At 45.2% G+C, this 25,613-nt stretch overlaps 1 protein-coding gene across 4 annotated transcripts in view; it reads right to left on the bottom strand.

Moving 5' to 3' along the window:
• NBEA (neurobeachin) overlaps window positions 1-25,613 on the bottom strand; it is a 1,081,445-nt gene that overhangs the window by 711,500 nt on the left and 344,332 nt on the right. For all 4 annotated transcript variants that reach the window (XM_075337333.1, XM_075337330.1, XM_075337331.1 and 1 more), the window contains exons 11-13: window positions 21,677-21,785; window positions 20,272-20,424; window positions 18,782-18,950 (exon numbers count right to left, since the gene is read on the bottom strand). In XM_075337333.1, coding sequence (XP_075193448.1) covers window positions 18,782-18,950; window positions 20,272-20,424; window positions 21,677-21,785 — 431 coding nt within the window. The remainder of the gene's footprint in view (window positions 1-18,781; window positions 18,951-20,271; window positions 20,425-21,676; window positions 21,786-25,613) is intronic.

The following is a 25,613-nucleotide window of genomic DNA, read 5'->3' on the forward strand; positions in this document are numbered from 1 at the left end:
AAAAGTAATTTAACTTATAAAGAACTGTGTGGTGTCTTTCTAAGGGGGAAAAGGTGGTTTGGGTCCTGGCAGTCTGAGGGGCACTGCAGCCAAAATTTGAGATGCTGCCACCTGACTGCAGGCCCCCTATGCTAATTTTAGGTGGTTTCTCCCCCTGGAAAGACTCACCAGCTACCCCCGGCTCCTGTGGTATGACCTGCTCCTGCCCCGCCTCCCGGATATATGTCACTGCGCTGCCCAGCTTCCGGTCTCTCTGTTCCTGGACCCGGACCTGTTTCCCACCCTCCCTCCCCTTTGTTTTTATGAGTTTTTGTGGAGTGTCTCTGTGGTAAATCGCAGCAGCGGAAGGGGTAGGAAAAGTGGTGGTGAAATACCCGCACCGGACGGCCGGTGGCGGAAAATTTCCCAAAACCCCATGGTGTTGGCTGGTAATGCCTAATTTGAAAGCTGTGACCATTTTTCCCTATGCCTCTCCATAAGTGAAAATAAAAGTAATTTAACTTATAAAGAACTGTGTGGTGTCTTTCTAGGGGGGAAAAGGTGGTGTTTGGGCCCTGGCAGTCTTTCCGCAGTTGCCTCCTTTTGCAACATGGAAGCAGTTATAAAATGGTCACTGTTATGTGTTGCTCTAATATGGTTCTGCTTTTAATGTATCTAGGAGGCCACATGGCACAATGAAATATAAAATATAGAGTAGGACCCTCCTACTGAGAATTGCCGTGACATGGCAGGGTCGGCTCAAAAAATTGATCAATTGTTTGCTAAAAATCTCATTTTTAATTATAGTACAGTTGGAATTAATCCGTGAATTTACACTTTTTATTAGTGCATGCCACTTTCAGATAGTGCTGGCTCTCCCCTCTGTTTTTACAGTTATATCTCCCTGTACCCATTTCTAGCATCCATTAAAGGGAATCTGTCACCAGGTTTTTGGTCTCCCATCTGAGAGCAGCATAATGTAGAGACAGAGACCCTGATTCCAGTGATGTGTCACTTACTGAGCTGTTTGCTGTTATTTTGATAAAATCACTGTTTTCTCTGCTGTAGCTCTAGCGGCTATTTGAATGTGGAGCTCTAAAACCCCGCCCACACCACTGATTGACAGCTTTCCGTATACACTGTATATTGGGAAAAAAGCTGCCAATCAGTGTTAGGGTGGGGTTATACAGAACTCATGAATATGCTGGACTACAGGACAGCAGGCCAGGCAGTCCTCTAATGATTAATTCGTTAATTGGTGATTTAATCAAAACTACACTGAACAGCCCAGTAAGTGACACACCGCTGGACTCAGGATCTCTACCTCTACATTATGCTGCTGTCAGATTAGGTGACAAAAACCTGGTGACAGATTCCCTTTAAGAGAGGAAAGAAGGCGCTAAACTATCAGTGTGCTTCCTCATATTACATTCAGAACAATGCTGGAGCCTAGAGAAGTTATATTACATCAATTCCTTCACTAGACCACCAGGAATAATTAAATTAAACTTCTCACTGCCCTAGACCACTAACCATACTGTCAAGAACAACTTTACTGCACAAGACCACCAAGGATACTAATATTAATCTCCTAGGCTACCAGGAAATTTTAGATAACTTCCCTAGACCACCAGGAATATTAAGATTATTCATTTTACTGTGCTAGACCAACAGATTACGGTCATTAACAGTGGCACTGCCTTTACTCACCTGGGGTGCTGAAACAAAACACTAACTCCCATGGACCACCAGGGATGTTGGCATGAATCCTTTTGTAAGACAACCGAATAAAACCCTTCACTATTTCACCCCTGGATGTGGTTTCATACCTTTTTCCTGGATGCTATGTGGTTTTGGCTAATTTACAACTAATTACCAGGGCTATGTTCTTTATACTTAAGCTGGGTTCACACATAGCGACAACGACGTCGCTGTTACGTCACCATTTTCTGTGACGTAACAGCGACCTTGTAAGTCGCTGTTATGATCGCTGCTTAGCTGTCAAACACAGCAGAAGCAGCGATCATAACGACGCTGTGCTACATGTGCAGAGAGCAGGGAGCCGCGCACACTGCTTAGCGCTGGCTCCTTGCTCTCCTAGCTACAGTACACATCGGGTTAATTACCCGATGTGTACTGCAGCTACATGTGCAGAGAGCAGGAGCCGGCACTGGCAGCGAGAGCGGACGCTGGTAACGAAGGTAAATGTCGGGTAACCAGGGAAAGGTCTTCCCTTGGTTACCCGATGTTTACCTTGGTTACAGCTTACCGCAGCTGCCAGACGCCGGCTCCTGCTCCCTGCTCGCTTCATTTCGTCGCTCTCTCGCTGTCACACACAGTAATGTGTGTGTCACAGCGGGAGAGTGACGACCAAAAAATGAAGCTGGACATTCAGCAACGACCGGCGACCTCACAGCAGGGGCCAGGTCGTTGCTGGATGTCACACACAGCGACAGCGACGGGACGTCGCTGCAACGTCACAGAAAATGGTGACGTAGCAGCGACGTCGTTGTCGTTGTGTGTGACACCACCTTTACTTAATGCTGTTCTAGTGCAAACTGTGCCCAAGTCCCTTACTAGCGATAAAGGCTTGGAGAGAACATTGCTTTTTACAACTGTTTTTAGGGTTATCTGAAAATCTTCAAGTTAATATATACGGTACATCTGCATCACTAAACCAAATATTTAAAGACCTTTGTTGTCAGGCAGTCCTCTCCTTTCCTTACACTCTATTAAAGGGAATTTGTCAGCAGGTTTTTGCTACCTCATCTGACAGCAACATAATGTAGGCAGAAAGATTCTGAATCTAATGATGTATCACTTAGATTACTGGGTGCAAAGAATTTAGATTAGGTATATGATTTGTCTTGAGGAAAAAGCCATAAGGCTTTGAAACACGTAGACAAATAAAATAATTTCATCTACATGGATCCTCTTTTCTATGGCAGAGCAGCCTATTAACCGTTTTCTCTCCAAATTTGAACTCCGTCTCCAAGTGGGTTCTGCTGCAGCCGTACTTAAGCCATTTCAGTTGTTTAACCCTCACAACCACGCCAGGTGAGTCTACCCTTACAGCACCTTTGCAGACAGTGTTTTCGAATAAGACCCTATTTGCGCTTACCATTTCTTCCAGCCATTTTTAACTGCAACATAATGTAGGCAAAGAGATTCTGAATCTAACGAGGTATCACTTAGATTACTGATATAATAAATATGGAAGGCACCACAGAGAAAAAAAGAGGGGATCTAAGCCACACAGCACATGCCGAAACACATGAGACTATATAAGAGAAACACGCAGATGTGCAATAAAGGTGGGATCACCCAATGAGTATACAAAATAAAAACTCTTATTATTACACCAAAAGACAGAAAAATACAGGCACACAATAAAAACAATTAAAAAGCATACAGCTGAGAGAATATACAATTTGGTGTGTATAAATAATACTACACCTAAACCTCACCCCCTATTATAGGTTGTAAAATTGTTAAAGAACTCACTGGACCATATAAGAGATAGACAATGAGGAAGATATCACTGAACAAGATGCATGCACAGAAAGACAATAGACAAAACTGATTAAAATAAAGGTAAAATATTCCATATAACTGAACCATAAGCCACACATCCAAGCCCTCTTCAACTCATGCCGATTACAACTCAAAAATATCTCCCGGATCCGTGCTTTTCTTAACCAAGAATCTGCAAAAACATTAGTGCATGCCCTCATCATCTCCCGCCTCGACTACTGCAACCTCCTGCTCTCTGGCCTCCCTTCCAACACTCTTGCACCCCTCCAATCTATCCTAAACTCTGCGGCCCGCTTAATCCACCTCTCCCCTCGCTACTCCCCAGCCTCGCCACTCTGCCAATCCCTTCACTGGCTTCCCATCACCCAACGACTCCAGTTCAAAACATTAACCATGACATACAAAGCCATACACAACCTGTCTCCTCCTTACATCTGTGACCTAGTCTCCCGGTACCTACCTGAATGCAACCTCAGATCCACACAAGGTCTCCTTCTCTGCTCCTCTCTTATCTCCTCTTCCCACAATCGTGTACAAGATTTCTCCCGTGCATCCCCCATACTCTGGAACGCTCTACCTCAGCACATCAGACTCTCCACTACCGTGGAAAGCTTCAAGAGGAACCTCAAGACCCACCTCTTCCAACAAGCCTACAACCTACCATAGCCCTCAGCCCAGTAGACCACTGCGCAACCAGCTCTGTCCTCACCTATTGTACCATCACCCATTCCCTGTAGACTGTGAGCCCTCGCGGGCAGGGTCCTCTCTCCTCCTATACCAGTCTGTCTTGTACTGTTAATGATTGTTGTACGTATACCCTCTTTCACTTGTAAAGTGCCATGGAATAAATGGCGCTATAATAATAAATAATAATAATAATAACCATATATGTCAAAACTGTGCAATCAAGATACAGATGAAAATACATATACAACCTGAAAAGGCCCTAAGTAGCCAGTAAGTCACAATAGGAACAATGTGAGGGAAAACCCCCCGCGTATCGCCACGTGAAAATGTGGCTTCCTCAGGGGAAAATGTCTTTATAATGGTGCACTTACTGCTCGATATTGCAGATATTATTGCGATTTGATTATGGTTGTGTTCACAACACCCCCTGTCCAGCCACGGCAATTCCGTAGCTTTAAGATATAACGCAAAGGCTACCATAGCAGTCATTTGTAGCCCATTTTTGGCTTTTTTTCTGGTGCTCTGGAGATGGTTTCTCCCCATCTGTAGACCTGAATGGAGACTCCATTTTTGACCATTTTTAATTTACTTTTAAAGATTTTTGACTGTGACATTGACTGTGAGGTGCTTCCCTGCACATGCGTTTCTAGTCCTTTAATGTTAACCACAGGTAATAAACCCTTCAGTTTCCGTAAACAATTGCAAACACACTGATAAGAGAAGCACAGTTGCATTTTGTTATCTAACCCTTACAACATGCTGTCCTTGGCTTACATAACAAAAACTTGCTGACAGATTCCCTGTAAATAACATGAAGGTGGGCGTCCAGGCTGCCATGTATTACTATATCTGCTATGCAGTAACCCCTGCAAAAAAATTACATCACCAAGTTACCCTGCAAGTGTTGATTATTGAGGGTGGTTGTGTTTAGGGAAGGGGTAACCATCAAGTGACACACCTTTAAAAAAAAGTGTGGGAGTAAAGATAAAAAAACCCCATGTCTTAACAGTAAGAAGTAGTCATCGGACATAAAAAAGTAAATAAAAAAACAAATCAAAATAGAGTACCTATGGGAGCCTTCTGGAAGAGTTCTTTAAGAAATACCATAAGCTGCCATACAATTGGTATGACATGCAGTAAAGGGTAAGAACAGGACAACATCGTGCGGTGACTTTAAATAAAAGCCAAACATAAAAAAAGCAAATAATGCTAAAATATTCCCATAACACGAACAACCGTGGGAACATCCTATGAATGTAATTACCACATTTCCCAAAATTTATGAGCAAAAACAATTGAAATCTGTAAAAAGTGAGCAAGAATCAGATGAGCGGGCCGTAAAAATTACAACATTGTCCTAATAAACCTACAAACGGAGGCCGCATGGAGGGAACATAAAGTACTGAATTGGTATTCATTGGCAATTGCTCTGCCGGTGACGAGTGCGCCGCGGCCTACAGCAGAGATTTTTATTTGCTCGTACGTGCAGCCATTGTCTTGTAAGGAGAAATGATGGGCTTGTTTAGTAAAGTATATGAGGGCGGCAGATATGGATCCCATTATTAACAAGGGAATTCATCCAAATCAAAGTGTGAATAAAGGTAAAGTGCTCAGATCCATCTATGTTAAATGGGAATCTGCTGCCAGATTTTCTTTCCCACCTACTCTGAGCAGCATAAGTTAGAGACGGAGCCCCAAATTTGAGTGATGTGTCACTTACTGGGCTGCTTATTGCAGTTTTGATAAAAGGCACTTTTCTTAGTAGTAGTAAAATTGTTGCCATGTAGTCCTCCGTATTGATGAGGTCTGCATAATCATGCTCCACTACTGATTTGCAACTTTCTGCCTATGCACAGTGTACCCAGAAGGTTGCCAATCAGTGGTGTGAGTGGGGTTATACAGAGCTTAACGTTCAGAGATCTGGTAGATCTGCAGCAGATAAAACAGGGATTGTATCAAAACTGCAGCAAGCAGCCCAGTAAGTGATACATCTCTGGAATCAGTTCTCAGCCCCGACGCCATACTTCTCTCAGATGGGGTTGCAAAAATCTGGTGGCAGATTGACTTGCTGCTTGAAATATGACATTTTTTGACACTGAACAAAAATATATGAAAATATACTACCAGAAAAATAGTTTATTTATTTATTATCTATTTTCTGACACTTTTGCACACACTCATTTTTGTGTCAGATACATTTCCCTATGTATTTATTTGTATATACTGCCTGTTATTTATCTCTATCATGCACGGTGATTTTCTGAATGTTTTATATGGTCTCTTTTTGCCTGTCCTGTTACCTGTATCACCATAGCATTTTGTTATGTGCATTTTTTCATATTTTAAAATATACACAATAACAATTATTATTTTAGGCCTTATACTTTGGTTTCTTTTGTTGTTTGATGAAAATATACTACCAGAAAAATCATGACTATTTATGATGCTTGCTTATATAGCGCCAATGTATTCTTCAGGGCTTTACAGACATTATTGCTCTTTCCATTGGGGCTCACAAATTATATTCCCCGTATGCATTTTGAACATGAGAGGAAACCAGTGAACTTGGCAAACATGGGGAGAACATATAAAACGCTTTACAGATGTTGTCATTGGTGGGATTCAAACTCATATTAGTAATTAAATGTAGATTCAAAAAATAAATATCATTTTAAAGGGGAACCACGAGCAGTTCTGGGTGCATATTGCTAATCCCTGCCTATCTGTTCCTGTATCTAATAGCATAGATAAAGAGATCGTTAGAAAAAGTATTTCTAAAGATCCTTTATTATATGCTAATGAGCGCAGAGACTAGTTGCAAGGATGTTACTTCCATTGGCTAGTCGGCCCCCTTCACCCCTATGCTAGTGAATGCACAGCGTCAGAGGTCGCTGTTACCTCTCTGCTGCCACCGGCTCAGTGAGCATGATCAGAATGCCCCGCACTTCCGGTCATGCGCACTATGAAGTCGGGTGTACGTGTCCCGGCTTGAAACTGGTGTAGAGTGCATGACTGGAAGTCCGGGGACTTCTGATCATGCTCACTGAGCCGAACACCAGCGTTGGTCGCGGTGGCAGCAGAGAGGTGAGTGACCATGTGAAATTGCAGGGAGTTTTTGTAGAAATTTTAACGCGCTAGCAATATTTCGCCACTTTCCAGTGCATCACATGATAAAAATGAATGAATGAATGGTGTCATTCAAAAATACAACTTGTCCCGCAAAACACAAGCCCTCATACAGCTATGTGAGCGGAAAAATAAAAAAAGTTATGGCTTCTGGAAGTAAAGCGGTCTTTACACGCTACGATATATCAAACGATATGTCGGCGGGGTCACGTCATAAGTGACGCACATCTGGCATCGTTAGTGATATCGTACCGTGTGACAGCTACGTGTGACGGTGAACGAGCAAAAATACTCACCTTCTCGTTCATCGCTGACACGTCGCTCATTTTCTAAAACAAAATCGAACGTCCGGTTGTTCATTGTTCCCGAGGCAGCACACATCACTCCGTGTGACACCCCGGGAACGATGAACAGATCTTACCTGCGTCCTCCAGCAATGCGGAAGGAAGGAGGTGGGCGGGATGCTTGCGTCCCGCTCATCTCCGCCCCTCCGCTTCTATTGGCCGGCTGCCGTGTGACATTGCTGTGACGCCGAACGTCCCTCCCCCTTCAGGAAGTGGATGCTCGCCACCCACAGCGAGGTCGTTTGGAAGGTAAGTACGTGTGACGGGGGGGGTTAGAGCATTGTGCAACACGGGCAAGAAATTGCCTGTGCTGCACAAGCGATGGGGGCGGGTGCGATCGGAAATGCAATCGCACGAGAAATCGACGTGTGTAAAGCAGCCTTTAGGGAGAGTAAAACAAAAGCAATAAAAGAAAAAAAAAACAAGAACAAAAGCCCGGTCATGAAAGGCTTAAATGTGGTCTACACTCACTTAGGTGGGATCAGTCGATAACATGATGTGTACAGGGCTCTCCTGACAGAAGAAGTTGGCGGAGGTAAGGATCGATCCGTTTAAATTCCTTTAATTTCCGCGGGGGGATCCGCTGCTGCCTCTATCTAGCCGTTTTCTGCCCGTCTCCACTGAAAACACGTGAATGATCGCAGGAGCCGTATGTTCACTCTTATGGGGGAGTCGTGACAGGCGTTCTGCCGACAGCCATCTCTGGGGTACGGGCCCCTCCTCACAAGCAAACACCCCCTGTACTGTCATCACTTATTATACAAAGTAAAAGTCAATGACTGCTCAAAACTATTCAGATAGAAGTTTTTACTGTCAAGGAGTTCCTGCAATATTCTCTAAAGCTGTCAATAAAGATAAAAGACCGGGGAGAACAGCCCACACTTTTGTTATATAAAAAAAAAAAAATCAGGAGACAAATCTTCACTTTCTACATTTTTTTATATTCGCTTTTCTTTTTTGATATATTTCTGTGGGAGGAAAAGCAAACAGCACAAGACAGTTTTGATTATTACTGCTTTTAAAAAGCGGCCCGGTATCCCCCGAGCATTAGGAAACAATGTACTAGGGTTCTCTGAAAGAAACAACAGAATGTAAGGCAAGACACCAAGAACGGAGCAGATGGCGCTGCTAGAAGATTGTGCAAAAAGACATGGCAGCCCACAACGCACAAGATGCACAATAATTAAAGGGGATCTCCAGGTTTAGAGATTGAGTCCAAGATCAGACATTGCAGCTACACAAGACACGATTATCCTCTACAGAGCGAGAGCTGACAAGTATCAAAACCTATAAATTCACAGCCCTTCCGGAAACCAAAGTAGTCATAGTAGTAAACAACTAGCCAAATGAGCACTGAACAAGGTCCCTCTTAAAGGGAGACTCTGCAGTGTTGAACATGTAGATTGCAGACCTAGAAATGTGCTTTAACATACCTGGCTAAGAAAGTGTAATCTTTAAAGTGCACCAATCACCAGGATTTTCCTATATAACCTAAAGGCCACTTTACACACAGCGACATCGCTAGCGATGTCGCTGGTGAAAGCACCCGCCCCCGTCGGTTGTGCGTCACGGGCAAATCGCTGCCCGTGGCGCATAACATCGTTAGTCCCCGTCACATGTACTTACCTGCCTAGCGTCATTGCTGTGGCCGGCGAACCGCCTCCTTTCTAAGGGAGAGGTTCGTGCGGCGTCACTAAGCGACCGCCCAGTAGAAGCGGAGGGGCGGAGATGAGCGGCCGGAACATCCTGCCCACCTTCTTCCTTCCTCATTGCCGGTGGCTGCAGGTGTGATGTTGTTGCTCATTCCTGTGGTGTCACACATAGCGATGTGTGCTGCCGCAGGAACGATGAACAACCTGCGTCCTGCAACAGCAACGATATTTGAAATTAGAACGACGTGTCAACGATCAACGATATGGTGCGTAATTTTGATAGTTAGCGGTAGTTCGTGCGTTTCACACGCAACGACATCGCTAACGAGGCCGAATGTGCGTCACAAATTCCGTGACCCCAACGACATCTCGTTAGCGATGTCGTTGCGTGTAAAGCCCCCTTTAGGCCAGTGCTATACTGGCACCATCAGGCTGACTATACATACATTTAGTGGTCGGCTCGGATGTATAGGTTTTGAAACACAACCAAGTAAAGTTTGTAAAATGAGCAGCTTTATGAATGACAGCAGCTGCTGATCAGCTGATAGCTGGGATGGGTTTTCATAGTAATTCCTGCCCCTGCCTGTCTTCCTCCCCCTGTTATTTCTGTTAATTCTATTATAGAATTGTTTTACTAACTGACTAGAAGGAGCTGTGCTGATGTCATACCCATGTGACCAGAAGGGGCGAGGCCTCAAACAAAAATATTGTTGCTTCCTGGTATCAGCTATGTTGGCTGAAGCCCGGCCCCTTCTGGTCACATGGGTATGACATCAGCACAGCTCCTTCTAGTCAGTTAGTAAAACAATTCTATAACATAATTAGCATAAATAACAGGGGGAGGGGATAACTATGAATACGTACCCCAACTATGAGCTGATCGGCAGCTGATGTCATTCAAAAATCTGCTCATTTTTTAAACTTTACTTGCTTGTGTTTCAAAACCTATACAACTAAAGATATGTATAGAATAGCCTGATAGCCCCAGTATAGCACTGGCTTTAGGTTATATAGGAAAATCCTGGTGATTGGTGCGCTTTATATCTGTAAATGTTCAAGAGGCATATGCTAAAAAAAGAAATGTCCTTGGTTCTCTGCATTAAAGGGGAGCGATCAACAGAAAATTACATTATTTAAAATCAGATTTTTTATATTTTGGCTAAGATTTTCCTTTTTTACATATCACATTTTGTTTTAAAAATTAAAAATAGAAATATTGCAATTTTCACACTGGCCACTAGGTCATTTTTAGACTCTGTTTTAGGAAACAACACATGTACATAGTCACAATGATGAGACCTCAAGCCGATCTTTGACATCGAAGTAACTAAAAAGCTTGCGCAAAAGTCATTGTGAAGGGAAGGAAAGTAAGATCAGATATGACATTAACTATTGTGATTAGTGAATTATGTGTTACCGCAATACAGCGGCGTTACCTGCCATTGTAATCCAGGCCTTTGCTGACAAGCAAAGGCCAGTAAACTCTTTCTGAAGTTGGAGACTAAAAATGTCCCAATGACCAATGTGAAAATTGCCAGGTTTTAAAAGAAAAAGAAAAAATTGTAGAAAAAACAAATATTGTGCACAACTTTTTAAAAAAAATACATGTAACACAAAAACCTGCTAAAAATATGGCCGCATTTTTTTAAAAAAAAATATATCATTACACTAACACTACACCAGAAACACCTGTTTTTGGTTGTGCAGCAGCTTATACCTGATCATTTTTGAAATACAAGACACAACCTACGGCGCTGTTTTTGACAGAAATCAGATATTTTTTTCTAATTCTAGATAACATACTTAAAGGGAATCTGTCAAGTGATTTTCTAGTACAATACGAATGTTATTTTTAAACAGGGGCTTAAAGAGAACTTTCAGAATCAGTAACTTTTATAGTGCTCCTTCTTCCTGTTATCTTGTAGTAAGCGAATTCATAGAATTCAATGTGGCACCTCTCAGTGCTGGCATCAGTGATCGTAAATGTGAACTGAATTTGCACTGCTGCCTCCACCTATACACATTGCCACCGCTCAGCAGTGATAGTGACTACACTGAGAGGTGCAAGGGGGTGGAACAGTGAATATGTAAATTGTATTTACATACCTAACCAGCTTGCACAAGACACTGAATTTTAAGGAGCTTATAGGAAGATAACAAGATAGCAAGATAAGATAGAACAATAAAACTTACTGATCCTGAAAGGTCCCCTTGAGCCCTATTTAAATATAACATTAGTATTGTACTACAAAATCACCTGACAGATTCCTTTAATGCAGAGAGTGGACTGCACTTTTGAGCTACTAACACTCATTGCTCATATGCAGTAGTGGGGTGCACCAGAAATACTTCTACAGACTCGTTAAAATAGTTTATTCCCATCTTATACATTTATGACATACGCACAGGATATAATATAAATGTATAGTTAATGCGGATTTCCACAGTGGGACCTGCAATTATCTGAAGAAAGGGGCCCCATCGTGGTCAGAATTCTCATACAAATAAATTGGAGTTCTGACCAACTCTCTATTGACCCCAGCACACGTCAGCGCCCCCTAGCTCCACAAAGATGCAGGTACCATAGGTAGAATTCACATCAACTATACATTTATGCCATATTTAAAATGTACAAGATGGAAATACACCTTTCACCCTTGGCGTAATTTCAACACAAAATCTTCAACAAAGCCCTCAACTATCACCGATCTTCAAAAGTATTAGTCTTTTCTGATAAGTCAAAGTATTTTTTGGCCCCTTTAGGCTCCAGGGCCTGAGAGCGATTGCAACCCCTGCACCCAATATAGTTAAAAATAGAAATATGAGAGGCAAAATGAAAAGTTACAGGAATCCAGTAAAACCCATAAAAAAAAATCGATCAATCATGTCTTTAAACCATGAAAACGGGGGCGTGTCCTGGCTATGAAGGAGTGAGGACGTGACTTGTCTTAGCTCCTGCCACTGGACTTTATAACTGATGATCCACGCAACTGAGGACTCTGCAACACAGGCTATGCAGCGGAGGAGACGAGGGAGATCCCAGGGGTGCAGCAGCAGAGCTTCACAATCGGAGGAGCGAGGGATCAAACACTTTTTATCCAGGCCGGGGCAGAGAGAAGCTTCACAGGTGGCACCCAAGATGGCTGCTAAGGCTACACATGAGGTGAGCTCAGCGTGCAGCAGTGAGATGGCAGCTATGGAGATGCAGGGAAAGGCTCAGCAGCTGACGCGACTGAGAGGAGAGACCACCTGGAGTGAAGAGGAGATACAGAAGATAAGGCCAGACAGCCCAAGATTGCAGGTACAGGGGAAACCCGGAGTGAGAAGCACGGGGGAAGTGCCTGCTGATACAAACAGTAGCCCTGAAGCCTGGAGGCCTCTGGAGGGGGAAGTAACGTCCTTTCCTATAACACACATGCAGGAGTGTGAGGAATTTCAGGAGGGGGGACACTGCACTGCAAATGAGTTACAGGTCCCTGACAGAAGTGAGACCATACCCAGGGAGAAGCACAACATAAATCTAAAGTTACCAGATGCAGACAAGCATGCAGGGTCAGGGCCAGCCATAACAAAAACACAAGAGTCAGGAGTTCTGACAGAGCTTAATGAGATGCGGGCACGTTTCTCAGCTATACCCACCAGGGAAGATATGGAGGCATATATAACCAGGCTGGAGCAGGCGTACCGCACAGAGCTGTCAGCCCTGAAGGGGGAGGTGGAGAGAGTGGACACCCAGAGTCAAGTGCAGGCAGCTAAAATTCAGAATATGGAGGACACTTCACAGGCCCACGGGGCACTATTAGAACAACACTCCCGCCAAATACAATACGTGGTTGAAGCAATGGATGATGCTGAAAATAGGGGCCGAAGAAACAATCTCAGAGTGCGCGGCCTGCCTGAGTCTGTCGAGTCCAAGGACTTACATGGCACCCTTCAAGTGATCTTCAATAATATTCTGGGTGAACCATCAAGCCAACCCCTGGAATTGGATAGAGCGCATAGAGCGTTGGGCCCCAAACCAGCCCAGAACGACCGACCTCGGGATGTGATCTGTAGGGTCCACCGCTATGTTATTAAGGAGGCCATTCTGTTTAAGCTCCGCAGTGGAGTATCACCATCGTATGAGGGGAGCCAAATCCAGATTCTACAAGATCTATCCCGTTTTACCTTACAAAGGAGAAGAGCTCTTAAACCTCTGCTGGACATTCTCCGCTCATACGAGTTTCCATATAGCTGGGGGTTCCCCTTCCGCCTGCAGGTTCGGCACGCGGGACGAATGCATGTTCTTCGGTCTCCGGTGGATTTACCCTCGTTCACCGCGGCCTTGGACATTCCATTAGTGCCTATAGAGGACTGGCCGGACTTTCCAATGGGGGGGGGGGGGAGTCACCGTCCCAGCCGGTGATCGGATGCGTGGCTCTCGTAGAGAAAGAGGAGGGAGGCCGGTCTGATGTATAAGAGAATGGTGGATTAAATTGTTCTAGTATGTTTTTGGTTATAGGATCACAGTACGATGGAGTCTATCCCCTGGTCCTGATGGGAATTTCGCGTTGTGGGGTTATTGTATCGCCCTGGACAGGGGGGTGGGGGGTTCCCTCCTTCCATCCTGGGTGTAATGGGGGGCGCCCCTCAACATTATAAGGTACAATACCCTCTCAAAGCCCCTTCTCCCTTCTTTATACAGAGCTTTAGTTGCAAATCAAAATATATATATAGTTAAAAGTTGTTTTTTAGTCCAGGGCAGGGGGCTCCTTTGTGGAAAGTTCCCTCCCTGATTGGGATAACACGCCACAGGGTAGTGGCGTAGGATTAACATCCCTGGTATATAGAGATTCTTATTTTTCTGCATTTACCTCTAGTCTATTTGACCAAGTATAAGGGTCACGTTACGACCCTACAGGCAAGAGGTGCTTTGACCTTTTTGCCTACGGTACTCTCTCTTTGTTTGTAGTTTCCTTTATATACTTAATCCTTCTACCCCCCCCTCTTTTTTCTTTTTTTTTTCTTTCTCTCCCCCTCTCCTAACCTTCTCTATTCTCTCCACCCACACCTCTCTTCCCATCCCCATCCTCTGACCCTACTTCCCGGTTCCTCACCGTTCCTCCTCCTCAGAATGACGCAGATTACCTTTGGCTCATTGAATGTGAGAGGCCTCAATGTCCCGCAAAAACGGTCTCAGGTATTCTTTGACATGCATAAGAAACGAGTCCATATATTATTGATTCAGGAAACACATTTCAAAACTGGTCACCTCCCTAACTTTAAAGACAGATATTACACCAAATGGGTCCATAGCACCAACCCAGAGTCAAAATCAAAAGGGGTGTCTATAGGCATCCATAAAGCCCTGGTGCACACGGTTCTGGACACGAGAGTGGACACTGAGGGAAGATTCATTTTTCTGAAAATTAATGTTAATTCATCTATCTTTACCATTGTCAATTGGTATTTACCAAACAGAGATCCGGCGACGTCCTGCTCCTCTCTCCTGTCATCATTGGATGAATTCGCAGAAGGGACCGTGATCGTGGGTGGCGATTTAAACTTCACTTTGGACCCTAAGGTAGATACAACTTCGGGACACAATTTTCTCTCTCTCAGAAAGCTAACAAAAGTTAAACGCTCAATACAAGAGCTTCGATTGGTAGATGTGTGGAGAACGTTACACCCAGTGGAGCGTGACTACACATACTTCTCCCCGGCTCACTCCTCGTACAGCCGCATAGACCTGTTTCTTGTGAGCCAAAAGGCTCTGACTTGGCAGATACAGGCCTCTATAGGCAGTATATCCTGGTCTGACCACGCTCCTATATTCCTGAGCCTTACTATCCCAGATGGGGCAGGGAGGCCGTGGTCTTGGCGGCTGAACGATAGTCTGCTTGGGGATCAGGGGTGCATGAAGGATCTACAGAACACGATTGATGAATTTTTAGAAATACACTCAGAAGACCCCACAGCCCTTCCCGTGCAGTGGGAGGCACTTAAATGTGTATTGAGAGGGGTTTTGATCAAACATGGGGCTAGGCTTAAGAGAGAGAGAGCCCAAACCATTTTGTCCCTACTTCAGAATATTTCAGATCTGGAAAGGGCCCATAAGAAGACATTATCACCTTTGACACTGGCGGAGCTAGTCAAAAATAGAGAGGAGCTTAAATCGATTCTCGACCGACAGTATGAGCGACATAGGACTAGAATAAAAAGATTCCTCTATGAGTATGCAGATAAATGTGGTAGACCACTAGCTAGGATTCTACACCCTAGGGGAGACCCCAGCCACATTCCCATGATTAAACAAGCAGACGGCTCTTTGACTCAAAACCCAACTCTCATCGCGGAACAGTTCCAAAAGTATTATAGAGACCTATATAACATAAAGGGCAAATTTGGAGACATGCCACATGACGCATTAGAAAATAAAATAAACGACTACGTATCCAGAACGGCCCTACCGGTTATACCCAGCGCTGAGGTTGAAAATTTAGAGACGGACTTTACAGAAGCAGAAGTGGCATCTATCATTAAAGAATCTCCCTCAGGCAAAAGTCCGGGTCCAGATGGGTTCACCCCTAAATTTTATAAAATATTCCAAACTCAGCTATCCCCGTTCTTGACTAAAGTATTTAATTCCATCTCAGAAAATTCCCAATGGGTGGCGCAATCTCTCGAAGCCCATATATGTGTTATCCCCAAACCGGGGAAGGATCACATGTTAGTTACAAATTACAGACCCATTTCACTGATCAATCTAGACCTAAAACTTTTTTCCAAAGCCTTAGCCAACAGACTTGCTCCTTCCTTGCCCGGGATAATACACACAGATCAAGTGGGGTTCGTACAAGGTCGGGAGGCGCGTGACAATACCAACAAACTGTTCCTCCTGATGGCCCGGTCGAGGGCTCATTCTCTTCCCATGTGTTTACTCTCAGTGGATGCGGAGAAGGCCTTTGACCGGGTCAGTTGGAATTTCATGATGGCCGCTCTAAAGCAGGTGGGTTTGGGCAAAAATTTTTTAGATAGGATTGCGTCCCTTTATTCGAGACCCTCAGCAAAAGTTAGGACGGATGGGTTTCTGTCGTCATCGTTTCAGGTCCACAATGGAACAAGGCAAGGATGTCCATTGTCACCTCTGCTCTACGTCATTGTCATGGAGCATCTCGCGGTCGCCATAAGAAATAATGCTAGTATCCATGGGATAGAGGCCGGGGGAGGGAATCGCAAGTTAGCTTTATTTGCTGACGACCTTCTCATGTTTATTTCCCAGCCACACATATCCTTCCCGTCTTTGCTCAAAGAGTTCGAGGAGTTTGGTAACTTAAGTAATTTTAAAGTGAACTTCTCTAAATCAGAGGCTATGAATGTGACCCTGTCGGCGGAAGATCTAGCCCGTACAACCCAAAATTTTCCCTTTAAGTGGCAACCGTCAGCTATAAAATATCTGGGGATAGTTGTACCTCGGGATCCAACAAAAATTATGCATCATAATTTTCTACCCCTGTTAGAGAGGACAATTAGGGATTTAAAGAAGTACGACAAAAAAAGACTATCGTGGTTTGGGCGTATCAACGCTATTAAAATGGATGTTCTTCCTAGGTTTCTTTTCTTGTTCCAAACGGTACCTATTCAGCTGCCGGGGAGTTACTTTTCCAAAATTCGGACGTCTTTGTCAAGGTTCGTTTGGGGGAATAGGAGACCTCGGACAAGCATAAAAACTCTTACCAGACACAAAAATAATGGAGGGGCAGGGCTCCCAAATTTCCAGTTATACTACAGGGCAACTATTCTAACGAGGATAATGGATTGGCACTTCCATAGGAACTCGAAACAATGGGTCGCGATCGAACAGGACGGATTGGGAGTCCCTTTGCACTTCCTCTCATGGATGGGAAAGGAGAGTAGGTCACAGATAGAGAAGGGAATGGAGTTTATTTGGACAGTGATGGGGACGTGGGACGGTGAGGTTAAGAGGGGTTCTCTCTCACAGGGGAGGGGTCCACTTACCCCCCTCTTTGGCAACCAGGAGTTCCCTCCGGGGCTTCATTCCAATAAATTTCTGGGATATGCTCGGGTGGAGGAAACTCGTTTTTTTCATGTGCTCCAGGGAAATACCCTGCCCCCTTATGCATCTCTACGGGCCACAGGGAGAGAGGTTTCCTGGATAGAATATATGCAGCTGAAATCGTTTCTATCCAACCAGGACAGGGAAAGGAAGTTGAGGACCCCCCCTACTCCATTTGAGAAATTGTTCTTGCAGGGTTCGTCACCTGGGCATGTCATCTCTCTTATTTATAAAATGCTGAACCAGAGAGACATGTCGGACAAACCCAAATTTGTCTATAGATGGGGAGAGGAACTGGGAGAGAACATTTCGGAGGACAGATGGAGCAGGGCGTTTCTGTGGACCCAAAAACTTTCTATGGCTTGTGCCGCCCAAGAGAAAAACTATAAAATTCTCACAAGGTGGTACCAATACCCGACCAAATTGCATGCTATCTTTCCCTCAGTGTCCGACATGTGCTGGAGTGTGGTACAGAAAAAGGGTCTATGTTACATATATGGTGGAGCTGTGCTAAATTGCAACCATTCTGGGACTCAGTGTTTTCTCTGTATAAAAAGATGAGTGGGGGTGAGGTGGAGAGATCTCCCCAGGTGGCCCTCCTCTCTATCCTCCCAGGTTCATTCAAGTCACAAAAGAGGGACCTGCTGCGATTTTGTTTAGCAGCAGCCCGTATAATTATTCCCAGATACTGGAAACAGACTAGATGCCCCACGTTAGCTGACTGGGTAGAGGAGATGGCAAACCTCCAGAGAATGGAGGAACTCACAGCTGAACTTAATGGGCTCACGGAAAAATTTATCACAGTGTGGGGACCGTGGATTACGTTCATGGAGTCTCCTGAGTTCACGGTGAGTCTGGCAGGTTATTTGGGATGAGAAATGGTGACAAACCTTGTCTTCCCCTCTCCCCACACACTTTTTTCCCCCACCCCCTCTTTACCCTACTTTCTTCACTCTATTTGATTCCTTCTTTTCTAAGCTTATATCTGTTCTTTTTTTTTTTTCTAGTTTTCTACTTTTTCTTAAATGTTTATTCAATAACTTAAAAGGGGATTGTTTTATGCTGAGAGTGGTCTTGTCAATTATCAGGAAGACATGTTTAGCTGGAACTCTGATTTCTAGTGTATGGTTTGTCATGGAGTGTTAGCATAAGGATAGCTTATAGAGTTCCAATGAAATCTACAATGTGATGTTATTTTTGTCATTCCGAAACTGAGAGATCACTGTTTATGTTTTATAATCTTTATAAATGTTCAAGATGTATGCTTGATTTATAAACTTAATAATAAAACAGATTTGAAATAAACCATGAAAACCAAGATAAACAGGAATATGGCTACCCTGGGGACAAGATGTCTGAAGGCAGCGCTGAGAAAGATGACAAGATCAAAAGAAATGACTTACCGAGACCCTTTGGATTGATCCCACTACTGTCCACGGGATTCACAACCCAGTAGTAATATTTCAGTGTGTGCATTAGCTGTAATACTGTTCCCACCCTACGGATGGTGGTGTATATCGTGGCAGTGCCGATAAACTCAGCTGATAAATAGGTGTACAGGGAAAGCTGCACCTGAAACACAAGAGAAAAGGGTTAACAATGGGCAAGAAACGTGGAATGCCTTCTGCATGGATCTTCTATTCATTAATATGTGATTTCTTTGTTATTCTTCACCCAAAAATGCATTTGAAGTCAGCATTAGCATTATTGTTATAAACATTTCTAACCTTATTTAATCCTTTAACAAAAATTTTAAAAAATGGAAAGTCCATAAGGCAATAACAACCACCATAGTTCTATGTCACGCATTTTGAGGCCGCATGCTTCTTAAGTCGGCGTCACACGCTACAATATATCGGGCGATATGTCGTCGGGGTCACGGAATTCGCAACGCACATCCGGCATCGTTAGAGATGTCGTAGCGTGTGACAGCTCCGAACGACTGTTAACGAGCAAAAATACTCACCTTATCGTTGCTCGTTGACACGTCGTTCATTTTCATAAAGTCATTCCTCCTTCTGCGCGCCCGTTGTTCGTCGTTCCCGAGGCAGCACACATCGCTACGTGACACCCCGGGAACGCCGAACACAGCTTACCTGCGTCCCGCCGGCAATGAGGAAGGAAGTAGGTGGGCGGGATGTTACGGCTGCTCATCTCCGCCCCTCCGCTTCTATTGGCCGGCCGCAGTGTGATGTCGCTGTGACGCCGAACGTCCCTCCCTCTTCAGGAAGTGGATGTTCGCCGCCCACCGCGACGTTGTTAGGGAGCTAAGTACGTGTGACAGGGGTGAACGACTTTGTGCGCCACGGGCAACGAATTGCCCGTGATGCACAAACGACGGGGGCGGGTGCCATCGCACGATATATATTGGCGCGTGTGACACAGCCTTTAGTCATAACTAGTCATGCGGCCTCGAAATGCGTAAAGCAGAACTATGGTGCTTTTTATCACCTTATGGACTTTCCATTTTTTGTAATTTTTTTTAAAGGATGAAATAAATGTTTATAGTTTTATGTGCTGGATCCTCTTTTTGAACTTTTCTTGCATCTATTGGAATTTTGGATCCCTGCACTTTACCAACAGGTGAGCTGGACTTTCGCTTTTTCTTGTGATTAGCATGTTATGTTGGGAGACCAGGAGGACAGCCATCAGCCGAACATCACATATCAGCTCCCATATACATAGGGCAAGATTTAGGCTAAATTCAGACCAATTCCAGCAAAGCAACAGACTGAAAAATGTATCAGAAAGCAAGTCGATGGCATATGTTTAGTAGCACGAAATTGTGTACAACGGTGTATGTAGGTTATCTAACAGAAGAGTGAAGAGTTTATCCATCTTGGTTTAGGAAGCCATTAATGACCAAGCCTACGTAGGACTGTGGCCGCCGTACCTTTGCTGGCGTGTGTATCCAGATGGCTGGGTTGAAGAGGATATGATCACATAGTTGCTTCAGTAAAGGTGCGCCATGGGACAATCCATCCAGGTATTTAGCAAACGACAGGAATTGCTCCAATACGGCTCTAGTTATGTGAACCCGAGAGGACTGCAATAATATAGAAGAGCATTAAATGTCACACTGGCGGGAAAACAAATCTCAGGTGATCAGTACTGCTCCTCAATAGAGATATACACATTTTCTCCCAATATTCCACAGCCTCTATCAGCCACTTGCTATAGGGGCATCGTAAAGGTGTTGTCTGGTGAAATTAAGATGCCATCTATTCTCTAATAGTGTTATCTTTTCTATCATTGGGACCCACCATGGCAGAACAGGGAACCTTCACCCCCATTAGATTGGAACGGCAGGATGCATTGATTCCCTACGGGCTGCACTTGGCTTTTTCCAGCAGCCCACCACAGAATGAATGGGTGACATTCAGGCATCCGAACGCCTGCTTTCCATATTATAATGGGGATAAAATGCTCAGTCGGAAATAACCATTGTCTGATATGTCGGCACAAGTCCCAGAGGGACACCGACTGATCACCAAGTTATGGCCTAACCAGCGGATAGGTGACACCTTGTTTTCACTGGACAATGCCTGGACGTCATGGACACGTATAACCAATGTACAGAATTAGAAAACACAATTCTCCTTCTTACACAGATCTGGGGTGGCCCTTCTTGGCACTTGCCGACATGTTCCCACACAGATCTGGCGTGGCCCTTCTTGGCACTTGCTGACATATTCCCACACAAGTCTGGCGTGGCCCTTCTTGGCACTTGCCGACATGTTTCCCCACAGATTACAGCTGACTTATGTGGGAATGCTTTGTGATTTGCTTATTGTCAAGAATCCGGTCTAAGAAATTTAGTATTGCTAAAATCGGAGAACCTCTTTAACAAGCCTATAACTCCATGTTGAGTAGTGAGAGAGTGTTCAGGGGTATGGAGACAACAATGATGGCCCGCAAATTGTTTTATACCCTGAAAGTAAAGAATGAAGGTTCCCACTGACCAATACAAGAGGAGATCTTGAAAATGGGAAAGAACCCATTTGTAGAGATGAATATTCCCCTTCAAACACATACAAATGTGCCAATTCACCTCAATACCTTGGACTGTGGAAACTATAAAAATAAGAGCTTAGTCTTCTGTATCACCTGTTACTGAACTCATGGAGTCACACGGCAGAAACCCTACGTTACACAATGTGAACAGGCGTCTACTACCCTTCACATTTGTGTGCCTGTAGAAATGCTCAGATGTTACAGAAGATGGAAGTGAAAATCTGCCGCACAACAGCGGTGTACGGGGGCTGTACAGAGAGAGGCCATTTTATAGAACATCTTACCTTTTCCAAGAGGTAGCCAATGACTAAGAAGCCTTTCCCACCCAACATCTGTTCCTGCATGGCCACCGAACTCTTCAGCAGCTCCACCAGGAATGCCAGGAGCGTGGCACTGAAACGACACAGGGTTCAGTCACTGATTTACCACAGACACAATCCGTTTTCATACATATTTGCAAACAGTCTGCCACATACATTACAAACATACAGATACAGTAAGTATACAGAATATATTTATAAAGGAAGGAGCACCAGCCCTACATTTCAAATATTGCCAAATTTTACTTGAGAATTCGATTACATGTAGTTATGTGCGTGACTTTAAAAGGAATCATGTTACCAAATGTTTACAATCCCATCAAAGCAGCATAATGTTATCTAGAGATCGGGCCCCTGATTCCAATGGTGTGTCACTTAGGGGTGCTTCACACACAGAGAGATCGCTGCCGAGATCGCTGCTGAGTCACGCTTTTTGTGACGCAGCAGTGACCTCATTAGCGATCTCGCTGTGTGTGACACTGAGCAGCGATCTGGCCCCTGCTGCGAGATCGCTGCTCGTTACACACAGCCCTGGTTCGTTTTCTTCAAAGCCGCTCTCCTGCTGTGACACACAGATCGCTGTGTGTGACAGCAAGAGAGCGACAAATGAAGCGAGCAGGGAGCAGGAGCCGGCGTCTGACAGCTGAGGTAAGCTGTATCCAAGATAAACATCGGGTAACCAAGGTGGTTACCCGATATTTACCTTAGTTACCAGCATCTGCAGCTCTCACGCTGCCTGTGCTGCCGGCTCCGGCTCTCTGCACATGTAGCTGCTGTACACATCGGGTTAATTAACCCGATGTGTACAGCAGCTAGGAGAGCAAGGAGCCAGCGCTAAGCAGTGTGCGCGGCTCCCTGCTCTCTGCACATGTAGCTGCATTACACATCGGGTTAATTAACCCGATGTGTACTGTAGCTATGGTAGGAGAGCAAGGAGCCAGCGCTCAGTGTGCGCGGCTCCCTGCTCCCTGCACACACAGCTGTGCGCTGGTAACTAATGTAAACATCGGGTAACCATACCCGATGTTTACCTTAGTTACCAGTCTCCGCAGCTTCCAGACGGCGGCTCCGTGCAAGCGCAGCGTCGCTTGCACGTCGCTGCTGGCTGGGGGCTGTTCACTGGTCGCTGGTGAGATCTGCCTGTTTGACAGCTCACCAGCGACCATGTAGCGATGCAGCAGCGATCCTGACCAGGTCAGATCGCTGGTCGGATCGCTGCTGCATCGCTAAGTGTGAAGGTACCCATACTGGGCTGCTTGCTCTATTTTAGACAAAATTTACAGTTTTCTCTGTTGCAGATCTATTAGTTCTCTGAATGCTGAGCTCTGTATAACCCCGCCCACACTACTGAATGGCATGTTTCTGTGTGCACTGTGCATAGGCAGAAACCTGCCAATCAGTGGCATGGAAGGGTTATACAGAGCTCATGAATTTGGGGGGACTACCTGGCGGCAGGTTTACTAGTCATCTAGTGTGAATCTGATAATCTTCTGCTGAGTATGCACATTGTGTGTGTGTGTGTGTCTCTGTGTGTGTCTGTCTGTGTGTGTCTGTCTGTGTGTGTCTGTCTGTGTGTGTCTGTCTGTGTGTGTCTGTGTGTCTGTGTGTCTGTCTGTGTGTGTGTCTGTGTGTGTGTCTGTGTGTCTGTCTGTGTGTCTGTCTGTGTGTCTGTCTGTGTGTCTGTCTGTGTGTCTGTCTGTGTGTCTGTCTGTGTGTCTGTCTGTGTGTCTGTCTGTGTGTCTGTCTGTGTGTCTGTGTGTCTGTGTGTCTGTGTGTCTGTGTGTCTGTCTGTGTGTGTGTCTGTCTGTGTGTGTGTGTGTCTGTGTGTGTGTCTGTGTGTGTGTCTGTGTGTGTGTCTGTGTGTGTGTCTGTGTGTGTGTCTGTGTGTGTGTCTGTGTGTGTGTCTGTGTGTGTGTCTGTGTGTGTGTCTGTGTGTGTGTCTGTGTGTGTGTCTGTGTGTGTGTCTGTCTGTGTGTGTGTCTGTGTGTCTGTCTGTGTGTGTGTCTGTCTGTGTGTCTGTGTGTCTGTCTGTGTGTGTGTCTGTCTGTCTGTCTGTGTGTCTGTGTGTCTGTCTGTGTGTCTGTGTGTCTGTCTGTGTGTCTGTGTGTCTGTGTGTCTGTGTGTCTGTGTGTCTGTGTGTCTGTGTGTCTGTCTGTGTGTCTGTGTGTCTGTGTGTTTGTCTGTGTGTCTGTGTGTGTGTCTGTGTGTGTGTCTGTGTGTGTGTCTGTGTGTGTGTCTGTGTGTGTGTCTGTGTGTGTGTCTGTGTGTGTGTCTGTGTGTGTGTCTGTGTGTGTGTCTGTGTGTCTGTGTGTGTGTCTGTGTGTGTGTCTGTGTGTGTGTCTGTGTGTGTGTCTGTGTGTGTGTCTGTGTGTGTGTCTGTGTGTGTGTCTGTGTGTGTGTCTGTGTGTGTGTCTGTGTGTCTGTCTGTGTGTGTGTCTGTCTGTGTGTGTGTGTGTCTGTGTGTGTGTCTGTGTGTGTGTCTGTGTGTGTGTCTGTGTGTGTGTCTGTGTGTGTGTCTGTGTGTGTGTCTGTGTGTGTGTCTGTGTGTGTGTCTGTGTGTCTGTGTGTGTGTCTGTGTGTGTGTCTGTGTGTGTGTCTGTGTGTGTGTCTGTGTGTGTGTCTGTGTGTCTGTGTGTGTGTCTGTGTGTGTGTCTGTGTGTGTGTGTGTCTGTGTGTCTGTCTGTGTGTCTGTGTGTCTGTCTGTGTGTCTGTGTGTGTGTCTGTGTGTCTGTCTGTGTGTGTGTCTGTGTGTGTGTGTCTGTGTGTGTGTGTCTGTGTGTGTGTCTGTGTGTGTGTCTGTGTGTGTGTCTGTGTGTCTGTCTGTGTGTGTGTCTGTGTGTGTGTCTGTGTGTGTGTCTGTGTGTGTGTCTGTGTGTCTGTCTGTGTGTCTGTCTGTGTGTCTGTCTGTGTGTCTGTCTGTGTGTCTGTCTGTGTGTCTGTCTGTGTGTCTGTCTGTGTGTCTGTGTGTCTGTCTGTGTGTCTGTGTGTCTGTGTGTCTGTCTGTGTGTGTGTCTGTCTGTGTGTGTGTGTGTCTGTGTGTGTGTCTGTGTGTGTGTCTGTGTGTGTGTCTGTGTGTGTGTCTGTGTGTGTGTCTGTGTGTGTGTGTGTCTGTGTGTGTGTCTGTGTGTGTGTCTGTGTGTGTGTCTGTGTGTGTGTCTGTGTGTGTGTCTGTGTGTGTGTCTGTGTGTGTGTCTGTGTGTGTGTCTGTGTGTGTGTCTGTGTGTCTGTGTGTGTGTCTGTGTGTGTGTCTGTGTGTGTGTCTGTGTGTGTGTCTGTGTGTGTGTCTGTGTGTGTGTCTGTGTGTGTGTCTGTGTGTGTGTCTGTGTGTGTGTCTGTGTGTGTGTCTGTGTGTGTGTCTGTGTGTGTGTGTCTGTGTGTGTGTGTCTGTGTGTGTGTGTCTGTGTGTGTGTGTCTGTGTGTGTGTCTGTGTGTGTGTCTGTGTGTGTGTCTGTGTGTCTGTCTGTGTGTGTGTCTGTGTGTGTGTCTGTCTGTGTGTGTGTCTGTCTGTGTGTGTGTGTGTCTGTGTGTGTGTGTGTCTGTGTGTGTGTCTGTGTGTGTGTCTGTGTGTCTGTGTGTGTGTCTGTGTGTGTGTCTGTGTGTGTGTCTGTGTGTGTGTCTGTGTGTGTGTCTGTGTGTGTGTCTGTGTGTGTGTCTGTGTGTCTGTGTGTCTGTGTGTGTGTCTGTGTGTGTGTCTGTGTGTGTGTCTGTGTGTGTGTCTGTGTGTGTGTCTGTGTGTCTGTGTGTGTGTCTGTGTGTGTGTCTGTGTGTGTGTCTGTGTGTGTGTCTGTGTGTGTGTCTGTGTGTGTGTCTGTGTGTGTGTCTGTGTGTGTGTCTGTGTGTCTGTGTGTCTGTGTGTGTGTCTGTGTGTGTGTCTGTGTGTGTGTGTGTCTGTGTGTGTGTC

Source organism: Anomaloglossus baeobatrachus, chromosome 2 (genome assembly GCF_048569485.1).
Source record: "Anomaloglossus baeobatrachus isolate aAnoBae1 chromosome 2, aAnoBae1.hap1, whole genome shotgun sequence".
NCBI classification, from domain to species: domain Eukaryota; kingdom Metazoa; phylum Chordata; class Amphibia; order Anura; family Aromobatidae; genus Anomaloglossus; species Anomaloglossus baeobatrachus.